Source organism: Etheostoma spectabile, chromosome 2, assembly GCF_008692095.1.
Source record: "Etheostoma spectabile isolate EspeVRDwgs_2016 chromosome 2, UIUC_Espe_1.0, whole genome shotgun sequence".
Taxonomy (NCBI): Eukaryota; Metazoa; Chordata; class Actinopteri; order Perciformes; family Percidae; genus Etheostoma; species Etheostoma spectabile.
This window is the reverse complement of record NC_045734.1, coordinates 14,168,594-14,184,841: the sequence shown is the minus strand read 5'-3', so window position 1 is coordinate 14,184,841 and position 16,248 is coordinate 14,168,594. Positions and strand designations below refer to the sequence as shown.

General features: G+C 37.8%; 2 protein-coding genes and 1 pseudogene across 3 annotated transcripts; all 3 read left to right on the top strand.

The window, feature by feature from the left end:
• Positions 1-920, top strand: part of LOC116701658 (glutamine synthetase-like) — a 1,887-nt pseudogene extending 967 nt beyond the window's left edge.
• Positions 921-1,889: 969 nt separating this feature from the next.
• On the top strand, positions 1,890-5,203 carry LOC116706970 (D(1) dopamine receptor-like). The gene has a single exon (XM_032544057.1). It carries the CDS (start codon positions 2,060-2,062, stop codon positions 3,407-3,409), a length of 1,350 nt encoding a protein of 449 aa, XP_032399948.1. The 5' UTR covers positions 1,890-2,059; the 3' UTR covers positions 3,410-5,203.
• A 3,384-nt stretch (positions 5,204-8,587) lies between these two features.
• Positions 8,588-14,089, top strand: LOC116700571 (intelectin). Of its 2 annotated transcripts, none has more exons than XM_032533876.1 (8): positions 8,588-8,849; positions 10,772-10,879; positions 10,963-11,121; positions 11,234-11,481; positions 12,198-12,356; positions 13,046-13,163; positions 13,459-13,565; positions 13,656-14,089. In XM_032533876.1, the coding sequence occupies exons 1-8, from the start codon at positions 8,825-8,827 to the stop codon at positions 13,797-13,799; spliced, it is 1,068 nt and encodes a 355-aa protein (XP_032389767.1). In that variant the 5' UTR covers positions 8,588-8,824; the 3' UTR covers positions 13,800-14,089. The 2 variants fall into 2 exon arrangements, with proteins under 2 accessions (XP_032389767.1, XP_032389776.1); XM_032533885.1 differs by lacking the exon at positions 8,588-8,849 and adding an exon at positions 9,671-10,084.
• Positions 14,090-16,248: the final 2,159 nt, after the last annotated feature.

Genomic DNA, 16,248 nt, shown 5'->3' with positions numbered 1-16,248 from the left:
TCAAGTTCATCAATTTCCTTCAATTCCTACTCATCTTCCATTTCTGCAGCAGGCAATGTGGGGCTTCTTCAGAGGACAAAGTAGCATGCGGTCTGTATGTTGGATCTATCACCTCATCATTTATCACTTATAAATGTGATTTGTGTTATTAGTGGGAGTTCCAAGCTGGCCCATGTGAGGGGATTGATTTGGGGGATGGTTTGTGAATGGCCCGCTACATTTTGCACCATGTCTGTGAAGTCTTTGTGGTCGTTGCCTCCTTGGATGCTAAACCCATCAAGGGCAACATTGGTACATTAGGAGGTCACACCAACTTCAGCACCAAGGAGATGAAGAGCCTAGGGGGACTATGGTAAGCTTAGACCACTGAATGACACACTCCCAATAACCCAAATACACTTATCCTGTGCTTCCAGTAGACAGAAAATAGACATTTAAAATTCAAAGATAACATTTGTTCTTTGTGAATTTGCAGGTACATTAAAGATGCAATCAAAAGGCTGAGCAAGCGTTACTCTTAGCACCTCTGTGTTTGCAATCTACACAATGGCGCTGACAACACGAGTTGCCTCACCAGCAAATGCTCTACCTCCAGTTACAATGACTTCTCTACAGAAATAGCCTCTTGTAGTTTTAGTGTTCACATCCCTGGCTTCATCAGTCTGAGTGGCAGTGGGTGCTTTGAGGACAGACGTCCTGCTGCCAACTGGGACCCTTAAACTGTGATGAGAGCTTTGGTTGAAACCTGTCTGCTGGAAACTCCTTGGGAAGATGATGATGTGCAATAATGAACTGCAATGCCAACTCATGTGCCTTTGTGAATTTTTAAATGAATCTGACTCATGTGCAAGTCCAAATGCAGAAGATTTGTATTGCATGAATGATGTGAAACATTAAAGATAAGGTAAATTATGAATTAAGGTCAGACATCAGGTCTCCTTTGTCCTTCAAAACATGCTAGTTCAAGTTCATCTGTACACTTTTTCACCAGGAAAACAACTTGAAAGTGTGAATTTAAAGCAAACACAGTTCCCTAATGGAAATCAGACTGTTACAGTATATAACTGGCTCAAAGAATACATGGACTTAGTAGGAATGGAGTAATGTGTGGAAAAATAGCAATTCCAAAAGTTGAAATACAAATTGGTAAGCAGTTTGTAATGCAACAACAGGTATATCACAGATAATAAGTTCAGGGAATGGGTCTAGTGAAATGAGACAAATAGTATAATGCCTATTAAAAAAGCAGACATCTAAGAATACCTATTGTTCACAATAAGTCCAATTTACCGGGTGAATGGGAGAGAGTCAGCGGAATAGAAAAGAGGCGTGATGGAAAACATCATGTTGGATGACTTCTCATTTGTTATATTAGCCTTTTAGCTCTTCTTTTCTCAACTACACACCCTGTGACATTTATATTCAATTAATTTTAGATAAATATATAAACAGATACAGTCCATACTATGCCTAAGTTCTTCTTCAGTTTTATTATCTGTTTAATTTATTTACTCCTTAAAGATTATTCAAGTATTTGTATTTTTTCTTATTTCAGTATTTGTCTGATTGTATGTGTGCTGAAATGTAAAGCATTCTGTATCGTTGTTATGAACGGTCCTGTATAAAACAAATTATTCATTATTGCAGTCTAAACCTGTTAAAAGCGCGTATATAGGCAGCTCAGTCCTTTATTCCAATAGAACATCTCATGGTACATTGAGTGGGAAGGAGAAATAGGACAAAGACACTGGTAAAAAGGGAATATTATACAGTAATGGTGAATGAAAGTAGGTTAACATAGAAATAATTTAAAATTGCTTGACATGTTTATCTTTGCTCAGATGTCAAATTTCTCGCAGCGCTGCGCGTCACTGAGCTGTGTTGTCAGCATGCACCAGCTGGTGCTGCATGTGGTCCCCAGTAAATCTGCTCTGCGCACGGAGCAACAACCCAGATCAGTCCGACTGGAGAAAAACGCGCGCTCTTTAGTATTGCTTTTGTTTGTTTGAATTTCTTGTCCTTCTAGTTTGACAAATGGCCGGGCGCACTAGAAGAGGCAATGAATAACACAACCGGCTTTGCGCTGGTCAGTGCCGGCAACCGGGAGGAGTTGTCGGCGCTCCGAGCTTTAAAAGGCTGCGTCTTGGTGCTGCTTATCATTTGGACGCTTTTTGGCAACATCACGGTTTGCGCAGCAGTTTATCGCTTCCGGCACCTGCGCGCCAAAGTAACCAACATCTTCATCGTGTCCCTGGCTCTGTCGGACCTCCTGGTTGCCGTGCTGGTGATGCCGTGGAAAGCTGTGGCTGAGGTGGCTGGTTACTGGCCGTTTGGAGGGTTCTGTAAAACCTGGCTGGCATGCGACATCATGTGCTCCACGGCCTCCATCCTCAACCTGTGCCTCATTAGTGTGGACCGATACTGGGCTATCTCCAGCCCTTTCCTCTATGAGAGGAGTATGAACAAGAAGGTGGCCTCTGTTATGATAGGTGTGACCTGGGCAGTCTCCCTGGTCATCTCTTTCGTCCCCGTACAGCTGAACTGGCACCGTGCAGAGATGGGTGATCCACATGGGGATTTGACGCTTCTTGGTGTTGATGGGAGCTGTGACTCCAGCCTGAGCCGCACATACGCCATCTCATCGTCCCTCGTAAGTTTCTACATCCCCGTAGTTATCATGATTGTCACATACACTCGCATCTACCGGATAGCCCAGATGCAGATCCAGATGATATCCTCTCTGGAGCGGGCGGCGGAGCACGCGCAGAACTGCCGCTCGGAAGTACCTGAACTTTGTCCTCACCTGTTCACGAAAATTGGTGCCAACTCACATCAGTCTCATATCAATCTTCATCCTGATTCTCAGCGCTCCAATCAGTCACACCGGGAGCTTAGAGTCTCCATCAGAAAAGAGACGAAAGTCCTCAAAACTCTAAGCATCATCATGGGTGTTTTTGTCTGCTGCTGGTTGCCATTTTTTGTGCTGAACTGCGCTCTGCCCTTCTGTACTGGACCGGAGGACCAGCGGGGCCCATACTGCGTCAGCGAAAACACCTTTGATGTCTTTGTGTGGATCGGCTGGAGCAATTCGTCCCTCAACCCGGTCATCTATGCGTTTAACGCGGACTTCAGAGACGCCTTCCTGCGCTTGTTGCGCTGCCGCGGACCAAGCTGCTGCGCAGCGGTGAGCGCAGCGGTGGAGACAGTGATGGCGAGCAACGAGGCCGGAAACTTAAAGCAGGAGAGCCCTCTGAGACTGGACGTCTCCTGTGCCATGAATACCAGGGGAAGCGAGGACAGCGGGAACACATCTGTAACTGTGTTTTATCACAGAGCGACTTCCTTAGAGCAGGTCACGGACACTGAGGAAAGTAACGACAAAGACAGACTTACGCAGATACCAATATAAGGAACAGCATTTGCAAAGGACCAGGAAAAATATGCAAAGAAGGTGGATAGTGTGCACATCAGACCCCAGCAGGCCTATAGTAAAGAGGCAGGAATTAAGCATTTAAGCATAGTGAATTTACTCCCAGATCTTTAACGTCAATCTGTACAAAAGCTGCAGCTGCATGTAGACAAAGATGTCCTTAGGAGATCTGATGATGACAAAATAACATAAAAACTGTGTTTTCATGAGCATAGTACATCTCTGGGAGTAATTGTGTTGGAGCTATAATCTTTTTAATGATGTGTGTGCTACAGTGTATAGCTCATTTTTGCTCACATTATGCTTACCCAACAAATACTTTGTAGTCTAGTAGCCTAGGAATGGATTGCAGTTTTTGGAAAAATTCAATGAGAGGACTACTTTTCTATTTCCAGTAGCAAGAAAAGTATTGACAGGTCCAGATCTGGGTAAAATGAGGCCTATCAGCAAGATTACATAAAATAAAAGAGGTGACTGGGGTTTTCTGCAGTTAAATTGATTTAAGAAGAAATTTGGAAGGAAATAAGTAATTTCCTTTTTTGACCGTGGCACTTATTTGGGTCATTTTCTAAGAAACAGCTATAGGCCTACATGCCAGAACAAAACAGAGTGAGACAATTAGTTCAGTATTGAATCAAGTTGGGAGAGGTGTAATCATCTCTCCCCTCATTCATTTAGTTTTAGATTAGAATTGATGTTGTACATGGATGATAAAACACCTTAAAATCAAATGGTGAAGTAATATGACAAATTTCAAAAGTATTTTCAGATTATATACGTTACCACAAACAAGTCAAATATCTCATTCATTTTACTGTGAAAACACTGACATATTTACCCTTGTATTGTTGGCTTCCATTCAAGGCCTTTCCCCATCATGAAGAGACAGGACAGGATTTCTCTGAATCTCTAAAAATGGGATTATGTAACTAACTCACTTTAGCACCTGTCAGCTGTGCATCTTGTGTGGATGCACTGTGCACTCTGTTTCCCCTTCTATCCCCTGGAAGAAACAAACATGAATAATTTGTAAAGGTTCTTCCTGTGAAAGATGCCCTGACCAGTGAGAATGGAGAATATAGAAGCTTTTTACAGTGACAACTGTGCTCCATGATGAATTCTCTGCAGATTAACATCTGTTCATTTTTGTTTAATGAGACACCCTTGTTAGTGTTAAATATGAAAGCGGGTGTTACAGCCTCAAGGAGATACAAACCTTAATGGAGCCAACAAGATTTATGATCCCATCCTAAGCAAATATTTTGGTGGTTGTGATTAAATTACTATTACAGGATTACCCCCACATACACTTTATTACTGAACGTTAGTTGAGAATATTGATACCACTCTCATAAAAAGCGGTATGGATTATTTTATCTAACTGCAAGAAAGAGAATAATTGTTTTTCCCAAAAATGTCAAAGTATTCCTTTAAAGTACACCACATGAATCAATGAAATAACTGATAGATAGTCTTAATTCCCAATTTCAGTGAAAATGTATGCAGTTATCACATGTATTGTCTTTATTAGGCACCAGTGAAAACATATCTGTGTTAATTTGGATTATGCAAGAGTGAGAAAACAGAGATGGTACAGGATGCTGAATAACTGTTTGCACAGGGGAAGCGTGTGCAGACTTTTGCTATTCGCTGTGTAATGGGCATGTAACCTACATAGGACATCCATCAGCTGTAGGCTTCTCTAACTAATGTAAGAATAGTAACCATACCAAAGAGGATTAATAAAACATAGGTCAAATACATTTTTAAAAATGGGTCACCCTTTGCAGTCGTTGCATGCAGATTACTGAGTGAGAAAAGTCATTACAGGCCTGTCTGAAATGAAGTGTGTGGGGTCCGTTCTCTGAGGAATGATAAAGTGATTACATGTTAATATTGGCTGTCCATGTTTTTATTTTTCCTTGGTTTTATTCTCATGTCACACAAAAAGGACCTCAGAGGAGGTGGTGTTAATCAGGGGGCAATTTTAATGGGCTGCACCCCCCAAGCTTGAATGTGTGAGAGTTAAATTAGTCATTGAGGCTGCAGGCAGGACAGAAAGATAGAGTTTCAGAAGGAACTGTTAATCGTTAATAATTAATAAATAAATTTATAAATATAATTTATAAATTAATGTTAATAAATTTGTGTACTTCTGGTGACATCCATCAAAGGTAAAGTAACAACTGGTCTAAAGCCCCAGCATACCGTGTGAGGAGTTTTTGAACACTTACCATTATAATATGCATAGACGTTGACTGGTGGATTAGCGGTGACGCCCCATGCTCTCCTCTGATCCAGCTTGCAATGTCTTTCTGTCCAAAATACCTTAGAATTAAGGTAATAATAATTCCTTCTCTTTGGGGAAATTGGATCAGCAAGTAGGCAGTGCAGACTTTGACCCTGTTTTGATTCCCAGTCCCAGTATTTGTGACATACTACACTATGACTTTTTTATCACTTTTTTTGACATACTAAACTATGACTTTTAATTTCTTTTTGGACATACTATACTATGACTGTTTTCAATGTACTTTAGTTGGTAGCACAGTGGGTCAGTGGTCTGCACCGCTTCAACAAACATCAGTAGTTAGCCACTGCAGAATCTTCCCCAGGTTTGATTCCCAGTCTGCACTGGGCCTGTCCCTTTTTTGTGGAGTTTGCATGTTCTTTCAGACTTTCTCTGGCTTTATATTTGACTTTTTTATGACTTTTTTCAACATAATATACTACGACTTTTTAATTTCTTTTTGGACATACTATACTATGACTTTTTGTATCACTTTCTTAGACATACTATGTTATGACAATTTAATGCTTTTTTTTTGGACATTCTATAATATAACTGTTTTCAACACAGTTTATTTGGGAGCCCAGTGGTTCAGTGGTTTCCACTGCTCCAACAATCACCAACAGGTAGGCAGTGTAGACTCTGACTCCGGTTCTATTCCCAGTCTGGGGTTGGTCTTTTTTGTAGTTTGCATGTTCTTCCAGACTTTCTTTGACATAAGATACTATGATTATATTCAACATACTATACTATAGCCTTTTTTATCACTTTGTTGACATACTTTACCCTGACTTGTTTCAACATACTATACTATGATTTTTTAATGCCATTTTTTTTTAACATTCTAAACTATGACTGTTTTTAAGTTACTTTATTTGGTTGCACAGTGGCTCAGTGATTTGCAGCTCTCCAACAAGCACTAGCAGTTATGCACTGCTGACTCTGACTCTAGTTCTATTCCCAGGCTGGGCTGGTCCTTCTTTTGAGGAGTTTGCATGTTCTTCCAGACATACTATACTATCAATGTTTTTGACATACCACGATTGTAGCCAATCCTACCGAAACCAGAAAGTGCACATTACAAACACTCCCTCAGTGCCTTGTCACTTTTTTGACATACTATACCATGACTTTTTTCAGCATACTATACCTCATCTTTTTCATCACTTTTTTTAGACATAGTATGCTGTCACTTTTTTCAACATTAGTTATTTGGTGGAATGGTGAGAGTCCTGAGTGAGAGTCTGCAGTGCCCACTTTCTGGTGCTAGCCACCAAATAGGCACTGCAGACTTTTGCAAGTTAATATTGTTGGAATCTTCCCAAGTTGAAAAAGTTCGCAAGTTGAAATAATTTCTGGAAATTCATAAGTTTGCAAGTTGAAATACTGTAGATGTTGGAAATTGGTAAGTGGATTGACTTTTTATCACTTTTTGTTGACATACTTTACATACATTTTTTTAACATCACATACTATGACGTTTTAATGTATTTTTCCCAACATACTTTTCTTTGACTGTTTCCAACATGATTTATTTGATGGGATGGTGGCTAGTGCCTGAAAGTAGGTACTGCAAACTGTCATCCTCGGTTAGATACCCAGTCCAGACTTGGCCTTTTGTTGTAGCATTCTTTCAGACTTTCTTTGACATACTATAATATGACTTTTTCAACATACTACACAATGACTTCTTCCACACACCATACCATGACTTTTTAATGCCTTTTTTGAAAAAGAATGCTATGACTTTCTGACTTTTTTCAAAATACTATACTATGACTTTTGCATTACTTTTGTCAACATACTTTACTCTGACTTTTTTTAATCACTTTTTTTGATATACTATACAATGACTTTTAGACGATTTTTCGACACACCTACTATGATTTTCAACATGCTATACAACGACTTTTCTTTTCTTTTTAAACTTAAAATATTCCACTTTTATTCAAGACTTTTTTATTTTTACTCTTAGAACAAACTACACACAGAAATACTCACACATGGAGTGTAACTGGCATATCTCCGGGCACTAGTCCACACTCCACACTTTGGTCCATATGGGGACTTGATCTTGTTCCTAACCCAAGTCAATTTAGTTAAATCAAGTTAATTCTAAATGTCACTTATAAATTATACAGCTACAGAGGTTATGTGTATGTGTATGTGTAAAGCATTTGAATTATTAGTGAATGCCTCTTACAGTATCCGTCTTACCTCTAAAAATAGATCAGAGAGAGACACACAGAGAGAAAAATAGAAGTCATGGCTTGTGTCTTACCGGTCCGAAAGATGTCCTAAATCATTTAAGAGGAAAGTGAAATACAATGCAAATCAGAATCACTAAGTTGTAAAAGAGAATTTGAATTTAATACAACAACACAAAAAGCTGAGGAATAAAAATCAGATTATGATTGGTCAAAAAAGGACATTCTGGATAAATTACAGCCAATGGTGAAAGTAACCAAGTACATTCATGCAAGTGCTGTACTTAAGTATGATTTTCACCAGCAAGTATATGAAGAAATTAAAATTGGTTTAGCGCTTACATTACACATTTATGTAATCCAATAATATATATTGTTCTAAAAATGGCTGCGTAATGAGTATTTTTACGTTTGATACTGCACTTTAAGGATATTTTGATGCTACTATTATTGTATTTTTACTTAAGTAAAGTTTTAAATGCAGGGTTTTTACTTGTAACTAACTTCTACTTGTATGGAGTGTTTATGCACTGTGGTATTGCTGATTTTTAATTAAGTAAAGATTTTAGTTATATTTTATTCTTTGATTACAACAGAGGAGAGCATGTTGTTATAAAGAGTCCAACATTTCGCAACAGTAAAAATAACATCAAACCACAGTAGTTAATGTTTAACTGTTTGTCAGCTCGGCTAAGACTGTTAACTTTGCTCTCACAAGAGTCACACGACCATAACAAATATATATTTTATGTCTCACAGTCTGTCAATTTAAAAAAAGATCCTGTTACAACTGCAAAGTAGAGGTCTTTCACCCCAGGACAGAATTAACATCACAAGTGAATTCACAGTTTTATTGAGGAAACGGCTAAGATTGACTACATTTTTTTCAGGTTTTTGATGAAAATGTTTAGTCAAGAGCACGGTAAGAACTGTCTCTTCACTGTCCCTGAATGTTGTCCCATTTGTTTTTGTTTGTTTTACTGACTAGAAATGACATTAGCAAATGTACTTATGTATTTCAGACTTTCAGCAGTTATGGAAATCTTATACTATTGTTGAAATTAATCTTCATTACACTGTTTTTGGTTTTAATTCTCACAGTTACATCAAAACTAATCAAAGTTCAGCTTAATTTCACACTTGATTTGGTATTCATAAATATATGAGGCAAAGAGCTGTGTTGTCAGCAAGGAACAAAACTTATAATTTTCTAACTTGTTGGACCCACAGAATATTTTTTATTATTAAAATATTACGAATATTAAAACCCACCATAATGTATTTACTGTAGCTCTATTATGTAAGATAATATAACAATATATAATGGGAGATCTATATCAAACTGTTTGAGTATAAGATTTTGGAGATTAATTAGAAAATTGCATGTACAGTACATGCATGAAAGTGACATTTTCTCATAGAAATATTGTTTGACATGATCTATTAGTGTTTGGATATCGTTTTAATAGTGTGATTGGTGTCACGGTACGGCATAAAGGAGGACCCAAACGCAGAGTAGGCAGGCAAGGCAGGAATGGATTTTTTGACAAGTCCAAAAACACAAGGAGCAAAGGTGTGAGTCCAAAAAACATCGCAAACGCAGGCACTGTAGAAGGTGACAGACACAGGAAAATGCGTGGGGAAAACTCACAGGGATGACAGGACTGCAGGCAGATGACGAGGACACAGGTAGGCAGGCGGGCAGATGAATAAGAAGGCACGACTAGGAACAAACAGGTAGCACACGGGGAGACGGCAAGGTTGACAGCTCACAGGACGACGGCAAACAGGCAAACAAAACTGGAATGATCCAACAGAGACAAAGGAAACACTGGGGTTAAATTCAGGAGGTAATGAGTAACGTGGAACAGGTGAGACATCAGGTGGATCACATTAGGGCGGGGCTGGACAATCAGAGAAAGAAAGTGAAGCTAGACAAGAATTGACACGACAAGACAGGAAGCTGACTATCAAAATAACAGGAAGTAGAACAAACAGACACTTACCGGGAATCACAAGACAGAACCACACAGGACCGGGGAGAAAACAAAGAAACAAACACAGGGAAGGCCAAACGGGGAAAATAACCCCCAACAAAACCCCAAACCACAACAATTGGATCATTATAAGACATTTGCTGAATCTTAAAAGCTCTTGGTAAGCATCTGTGTTTGCAATTTAAATTGATCATTTAATTTCTATCTCCCTGAGTTTGATTTAGGCATTGCGACAATGTAATGTGAGTAATTTTGTTATTTGTTTGTTGGATATATTTTAAAACTGCTGCCACTGATACAGTTAATAACACAGTCAAAACCAAACCCCTGTAGACTAAATAATTTCCACCTTGCTTCTTTCTTCTTTCTAGACAACAACTTCATTATCAGTGAGGCATGAGATGAGAAGGAAATTAACTAAAACTAGTTAGCAAGCAAGCGCAGAAGTTTTAACATGTAGCAAAAAGTAATGGCTAAACAGTTCAAATGATTAGTTGTAAGTACTGGATAAATGGTTTTGTTGTTTACAGTAAAAGTATAAATTGGATAAATTGTCAAATATTCAGCTTCATTCTAAACAGTAGTAACCTAGTAGGTTAGCAGTACTATTGCTGACCAAACCCACCATAATACTGATAGTTCAATTGTATGAGAAACAATATCCCTTCTTATATGAATAGTGTCATACATTTGAAAAATATATAGGGAATTGATGAAGGGTTACGTGAGTTCATCTGACAAGGCTGTGGGGGTACCTCAGACCCAAATGTTTGAGAACCAGTGGTGTAAGGAATAACATGTGGCATCTTTCAAATTTTAAAGATATATGTTATATGTTTCTTTACAGCAATGCTACACCACAAGGTATTGCTTTTTGTGGTTTTGGTCTCAGTGGATCATGTATCCTTTGCTGATCATACATCCCTAGTTGAAGCTGATCATTCTTCAGTTACAGGTAAAGGAAAGACAAAACACACATGTGTACATATTCCTATTAGGCTCCTTTTCATATTTTAACAAATTTGGCTTCATTTCCAGCGAAAGAGAAGCACACCATCACAGAAGCCACAAAGGATGTTAAGAAGACTCCAACACTCACCATGACAAACTTTGATCATTTGGAAAAATTAAGGAAGAGGTCGACATATGTTGCAGGGAGCTGTAAAGAGATCCGGGACAGATATAATGAACAAGAAGGTGTTTCTTTTGACAATACTTTTTAACTTAACAAAGGTTATTGATCAACATGTTGCAACCCTCTGAAAATAATGTTTTTTTTTTACATTAACACTAAGTGTAATATTTCCAGATGGATTATACTATCTGACCACTGCTAATGGCATGGTCTATCAGACCTTTTGTGATATGACCACAGCGGGAGGCGGCTGGACGCTAGTGGCGAGCGTCCATGAGAACAGTGTATATGGAAGGTGCACAGTGGGTGATCGCTGGTCGAGTCAGCAGGGCAACAATGCTGAACTTCCAGATGGAGATGGGAACTGGTCCAACAGAAACACCTTTGGAGCAGCAGAGGGCGCCACCTCGGACGATTTTAAGGTATAACTTGATGTGGTGGAAAGCAACTAAAACTGCATTTACACTGTACTGCATTTAAGTGAAATTTTATGGATGGATTCACTTCAATAACTGTCAATCCAATGATCCAATATTTCCCAAAGAAAAACAAAGATTAGAGAAAGGTAAAAAAAAAAAAAGTACATTTTGCTGACACTATTGTTCTTTGACAGCTGAGTCTTTAACTACATGAAGCTGATAATACAGTACTCCTATAATGTTTCTATAAAGAATTATGAATGCAGGACCTTCACTTGTAATTGAGTATTTTCACATTGTTTTGTTGGCAATTGAAGTAAAGAATCTGAGTACTTCATCCATCACTGCAGGAAAATTGTACACAAATGTATTCATTCTCTCTCTTTAGTAGATCTGATACCTGGATAAGTACACAAACATTAACATTATTTATTTATTTAATTTATTTATTCATTATTTAATTTACTTAGTTATTTAATGCTAACATTTGTTCACACTACCCTCCAACTGCTTCAATAGATGAACAGTAAAAACTAAAAAGTGTACATTGGGATTGGGGTAACTTAACAAAAAGATAAATTTGAGGTCCATTTACTTTTAACGTAAAGACCCTGCATACTCTGGATAATTAGACCCCTCAAGGTAAAGTTGTGAGGAGCTATGCAGGGAATTATGTGATATTACCAAACTAACTCAACCAATAAATGTAACTTTCACAGAATCCAGGTTACTATGATGTAGTAGCAGAGGACATGTCTGTGTGGCACGTTCCCAACAACTTTCCACTGGAACACTGGAACCAGGCAGCCATCCTCCGCTACCACACTGACAACCACTTCCTCAGCCTGTATGGAGGGAACCTCTTTCAGCTTTTCAAGGTAATGTGAAGCTATGTTAAATTACTGTGGTAGAAAGTTACTAAGGACATTTATTCAAGAACTGTACTTAAATAGGTACATGTAATTGAGTGTTTCTATTTTTTAAATATGGTACTTTTACTCCACTACATGTATTTGACAGCGGGAGTTGCTTAGCAAATTCAGATTCGTAATACTAAATATAATTAACATATAAATGATGTTATATGCATAGGAAACCTGGCAGTGTTTGTTAAAATTAGCTCCAACTTTACCAGCTGCAACATTTAAGTGATCCTTACACATAAATGCATTACGAAATATACAATATAATCTATCCTGAAGTAGGCCATTCTGCATAATGAGTACTTTTACTTTTGGTACTTTACGTGAATATTTAGATTCTAATACTTTTGAAGGTGACTTTTGCATGAGTACAATTTTGAAGGCATGACAAAAACATTTGGTATGTAACTTCCGTGGTTCTAATTAAGAAGCTTTTTATGCTTTTATTGTGGTTGTTTCGTTGGTGGGGGTTACGCAAATAACCCCTGCCCCTTCAGCTTAGCCTCACTGTTGCTAACTTTAACTAAAGTTTATTTAATTTGGAACTAAGATCAAACGTCAAAGGTTACCAAAAGTTAGTTAGAATTTACAGTCAATCAGAATTAAGAACTCTCAGTGGCCATGACAATAATACATTCTTCTAGCAATATCCAGTGAGATACAACGTTGGCTCCTGCAGCAACAGAGGGCCAGCTATTCCCATTGTGTACGACCACGGAGACAGAGTGTCGACCAGAATGTTGTATGGACCCAATCCTAGAGGTAAACAGCTCCTGTAGAAGAACGGAAATGGAGCTCATGTTAAGCTTCCTCACCATTATGGATATGTGTGGATATCATTTAGGATTAATGCTTAATGTATTCATTCTTTGATAATTTTTTGTCACATTTTCCAAAATAGGCTACTGTATAAATTTACTACAAAACAAAGTGATTAAATATTCAATTAACTTTTTAAGTGAAAGGGTTGTCCTTCAATTGTGAAATGGTTAAGATATCGACTAAACTAAATTAATCCTGCTGTAATCAAGTTGTGTTCTTTTTGTTTATATGAAAGGGGAGTTTGAACCAGGTTTCATCACATTTAGAGCAATAAACAATGAACGTGCAGCCATGGCTATCTGCTCCGGGGTCAAGCCGATCACGGGATGCAACACTGAGCATGTGAGTCCATCATTGCACATCGCAAAAACACGGCAAATTAAACAGTTTAATAATGCAGTTGTTATTGTGTGCATGTGTCTGTGTCTCCAGTACTGTATAGGAGGAGGTGGATATTTCTACCCTGACCAGTGTGGGGACTTCCCATCCTTTGACTGGGACAGACTGGGAAGGGAGCAAGGCTGGAGCGCTTCCAAAGAGATGACTGAGTCTGCGGTTTTACTGTTCTACCGCTGAGAGGGTTATTTGTACATATTTGTGATGTTTTAAACATTTGAGTATTATGGCATGTCAGTTCAAACATCACAGTTGTAGTCAACTAGATTTCAATTACGGTAAAATCAGGTTAATTTGTAAAGCTCCTAATCACATTGTATCTAAATTTTCTTAGCAGGAGCCTTGGGTTTCTGCTTGTGTTGTTGTTTGTAAAGAAGATCTAATATTGCAGCAAACAGGCTTTTGTAATTAAGTTGCACACCAGCAGATGGCGCTATAAATTGCATATTAAAATAAAACACTAAACTTTGGCGTTTTTTTGAGTATTTATTGAAAGAAAATGCAACAAAGATCCCAAGCGGGACATCTTAACCTTCAACCTAAGGTATTTGAGTTGATTTTCTTTGTCTCTTGTGCGTTTGCAGCTGTTTAAGGTCACTCAATTTTGCATCCTATCTGTCCAAATAAGATGCTCTTTCACACTGAACGTGACAAACAATTTACTTTGTCCACACTGGCAGTGCTTCTTACTATGGCTTTAGTAACCCATGGTGTTCTAAATACAGTTTTAGAGGCTTTTCTGCAAAAGCACAAATGAGCCTCTCTTGAAAATTGTAAATTCTTAGAATTGTAGGCAACAGTGTATAGTCTAGTATAATATATACAGTAGCATAGTCTTTTAACAAATTGAATTTTAGCACAAATCACACTTGCTACCTGTAATGGCTTGCATTTTTTTCCTATATATCTTTTATTGTCAATACATATCATGAAAATATCAAACACAACAATTCGTTAGTCTGTCTCTTAAGACTTTATGACTTTCCTCCCTTGTCTGTGGCTGTCAGCCTTAAGCTGATGTGTTCCAACTGAAGAAAAACTGGTCACAAATATACAGTTTTATTTATAAATAAGGACACAATAATTTACAAACTAAAATAAAACAGCTGGACCCCAGTTTTTAGGATATGTAACTCAAACAGGACCAAATGTGCATTTCTCGGGGACTATTTGCTACGGATTAATCCACATTTGGTATGCTAGTGAATATTTGCAGTGCAGGACACTGGCTTAATTTAATTAAACCACAGTGCCCATTATCATCATAATGAAGGAACATGTCACTCAGTGCAAAGTCGCCCCTCATTGTTGTGTTATTAGTAGTTTTTGGACAACAATGGAGGTCTGGGACCCATAAGAATAAACTATATTAAGTGTTGGCTATTCAGACAACAGTTACTGAAAAAAAAATCGTTGTTGTTTTTTTGTTCATTTCCTGGGTTTTGTTTGCAATAAGAAAAATATAGAATATCACCAGCCCTATTGTTTAATATAGTGGGACTAGACTAAACCGGTTTTACATGCTCTAAAATTTAAATGCTCTAAAATTGCTGAGAAATACTATGGAAGTGTAGAGGAGCATATGACACCAGGATTACAAATGTCACCGCAGAAGGTTAAATGTTTACCTAGAGTCTAACAGGGGATGAAAATAAGTAGAGTAAAATAATAATGGAAGATTACTGTCCACATTATTGTGCTCAACTTTAATAATCATTCTCTTCAGTATGTTGAGGGGAATATTTCTTACTTGGATGTCTTAATGTGACAAAAAAAGCAGAAGTGAGAAGTGTGAGGTAAATATTGTGTTTAATAAACAAACATCAGTCAGGGAACTGACATTAGTCTGGGGATGGAGAAGAGGGGAATATAAAGCACAATGCACATGTGTAGAGGTGGGAGGACGTATTTATCTGTTACACAAGGTGCCCCCGTACAGTAGGAACAGGAAGTTCTATATAACATACAGATCAGGATCCAAGTCTACGGTACAAAAACTTAGCAGCAACATGTTAACATCAGAGACCAAGGGGCTAACAAAGTAGTTTCATTTAGAAAAGTCACAGTATTCTTTAAGCATAAATTTGTTAAAAAGGTAAAAACAGTTCTAAGCATCCTCTAGGGTCAATGCTACGCACAAGATTTGTGTGTGAAATACATGTAAATACAGGTAGGGAAATTATCTATACATTTATACTCTAATATAAAGACCTTCTGGTAATGGCACAGTACAAACTCTCAGGAAACGTGACAAAAATATACAATGTCTTCACGTCACATTTGCAGATTAAAATGTAACTAAGGTCTCTGGCAAGCACAATAGTTTCAGTGATCAAAAAAACAACTTCTCTTCAACCAAAATAAAGGACACCATTTTGTTAGTTCAGCTATCTTGACAGATTATGTCTTTTTAATACAAAAATAAGGACAAATATAAATTAATATATATTAAAAGAATCAGATTGATACATATGGGATCTACTGAATAAGTACAGGTATTTATGATACAATAAATACTTGTCTTTCATGACTGGGGGTAGATATACAGAGAGTACTGTATCAATCTGGCAGGTATTGTGTAGAACTCTTCTACAGATGAGAGCATTTGTGTGTGTGTGTGTGTGTGTGT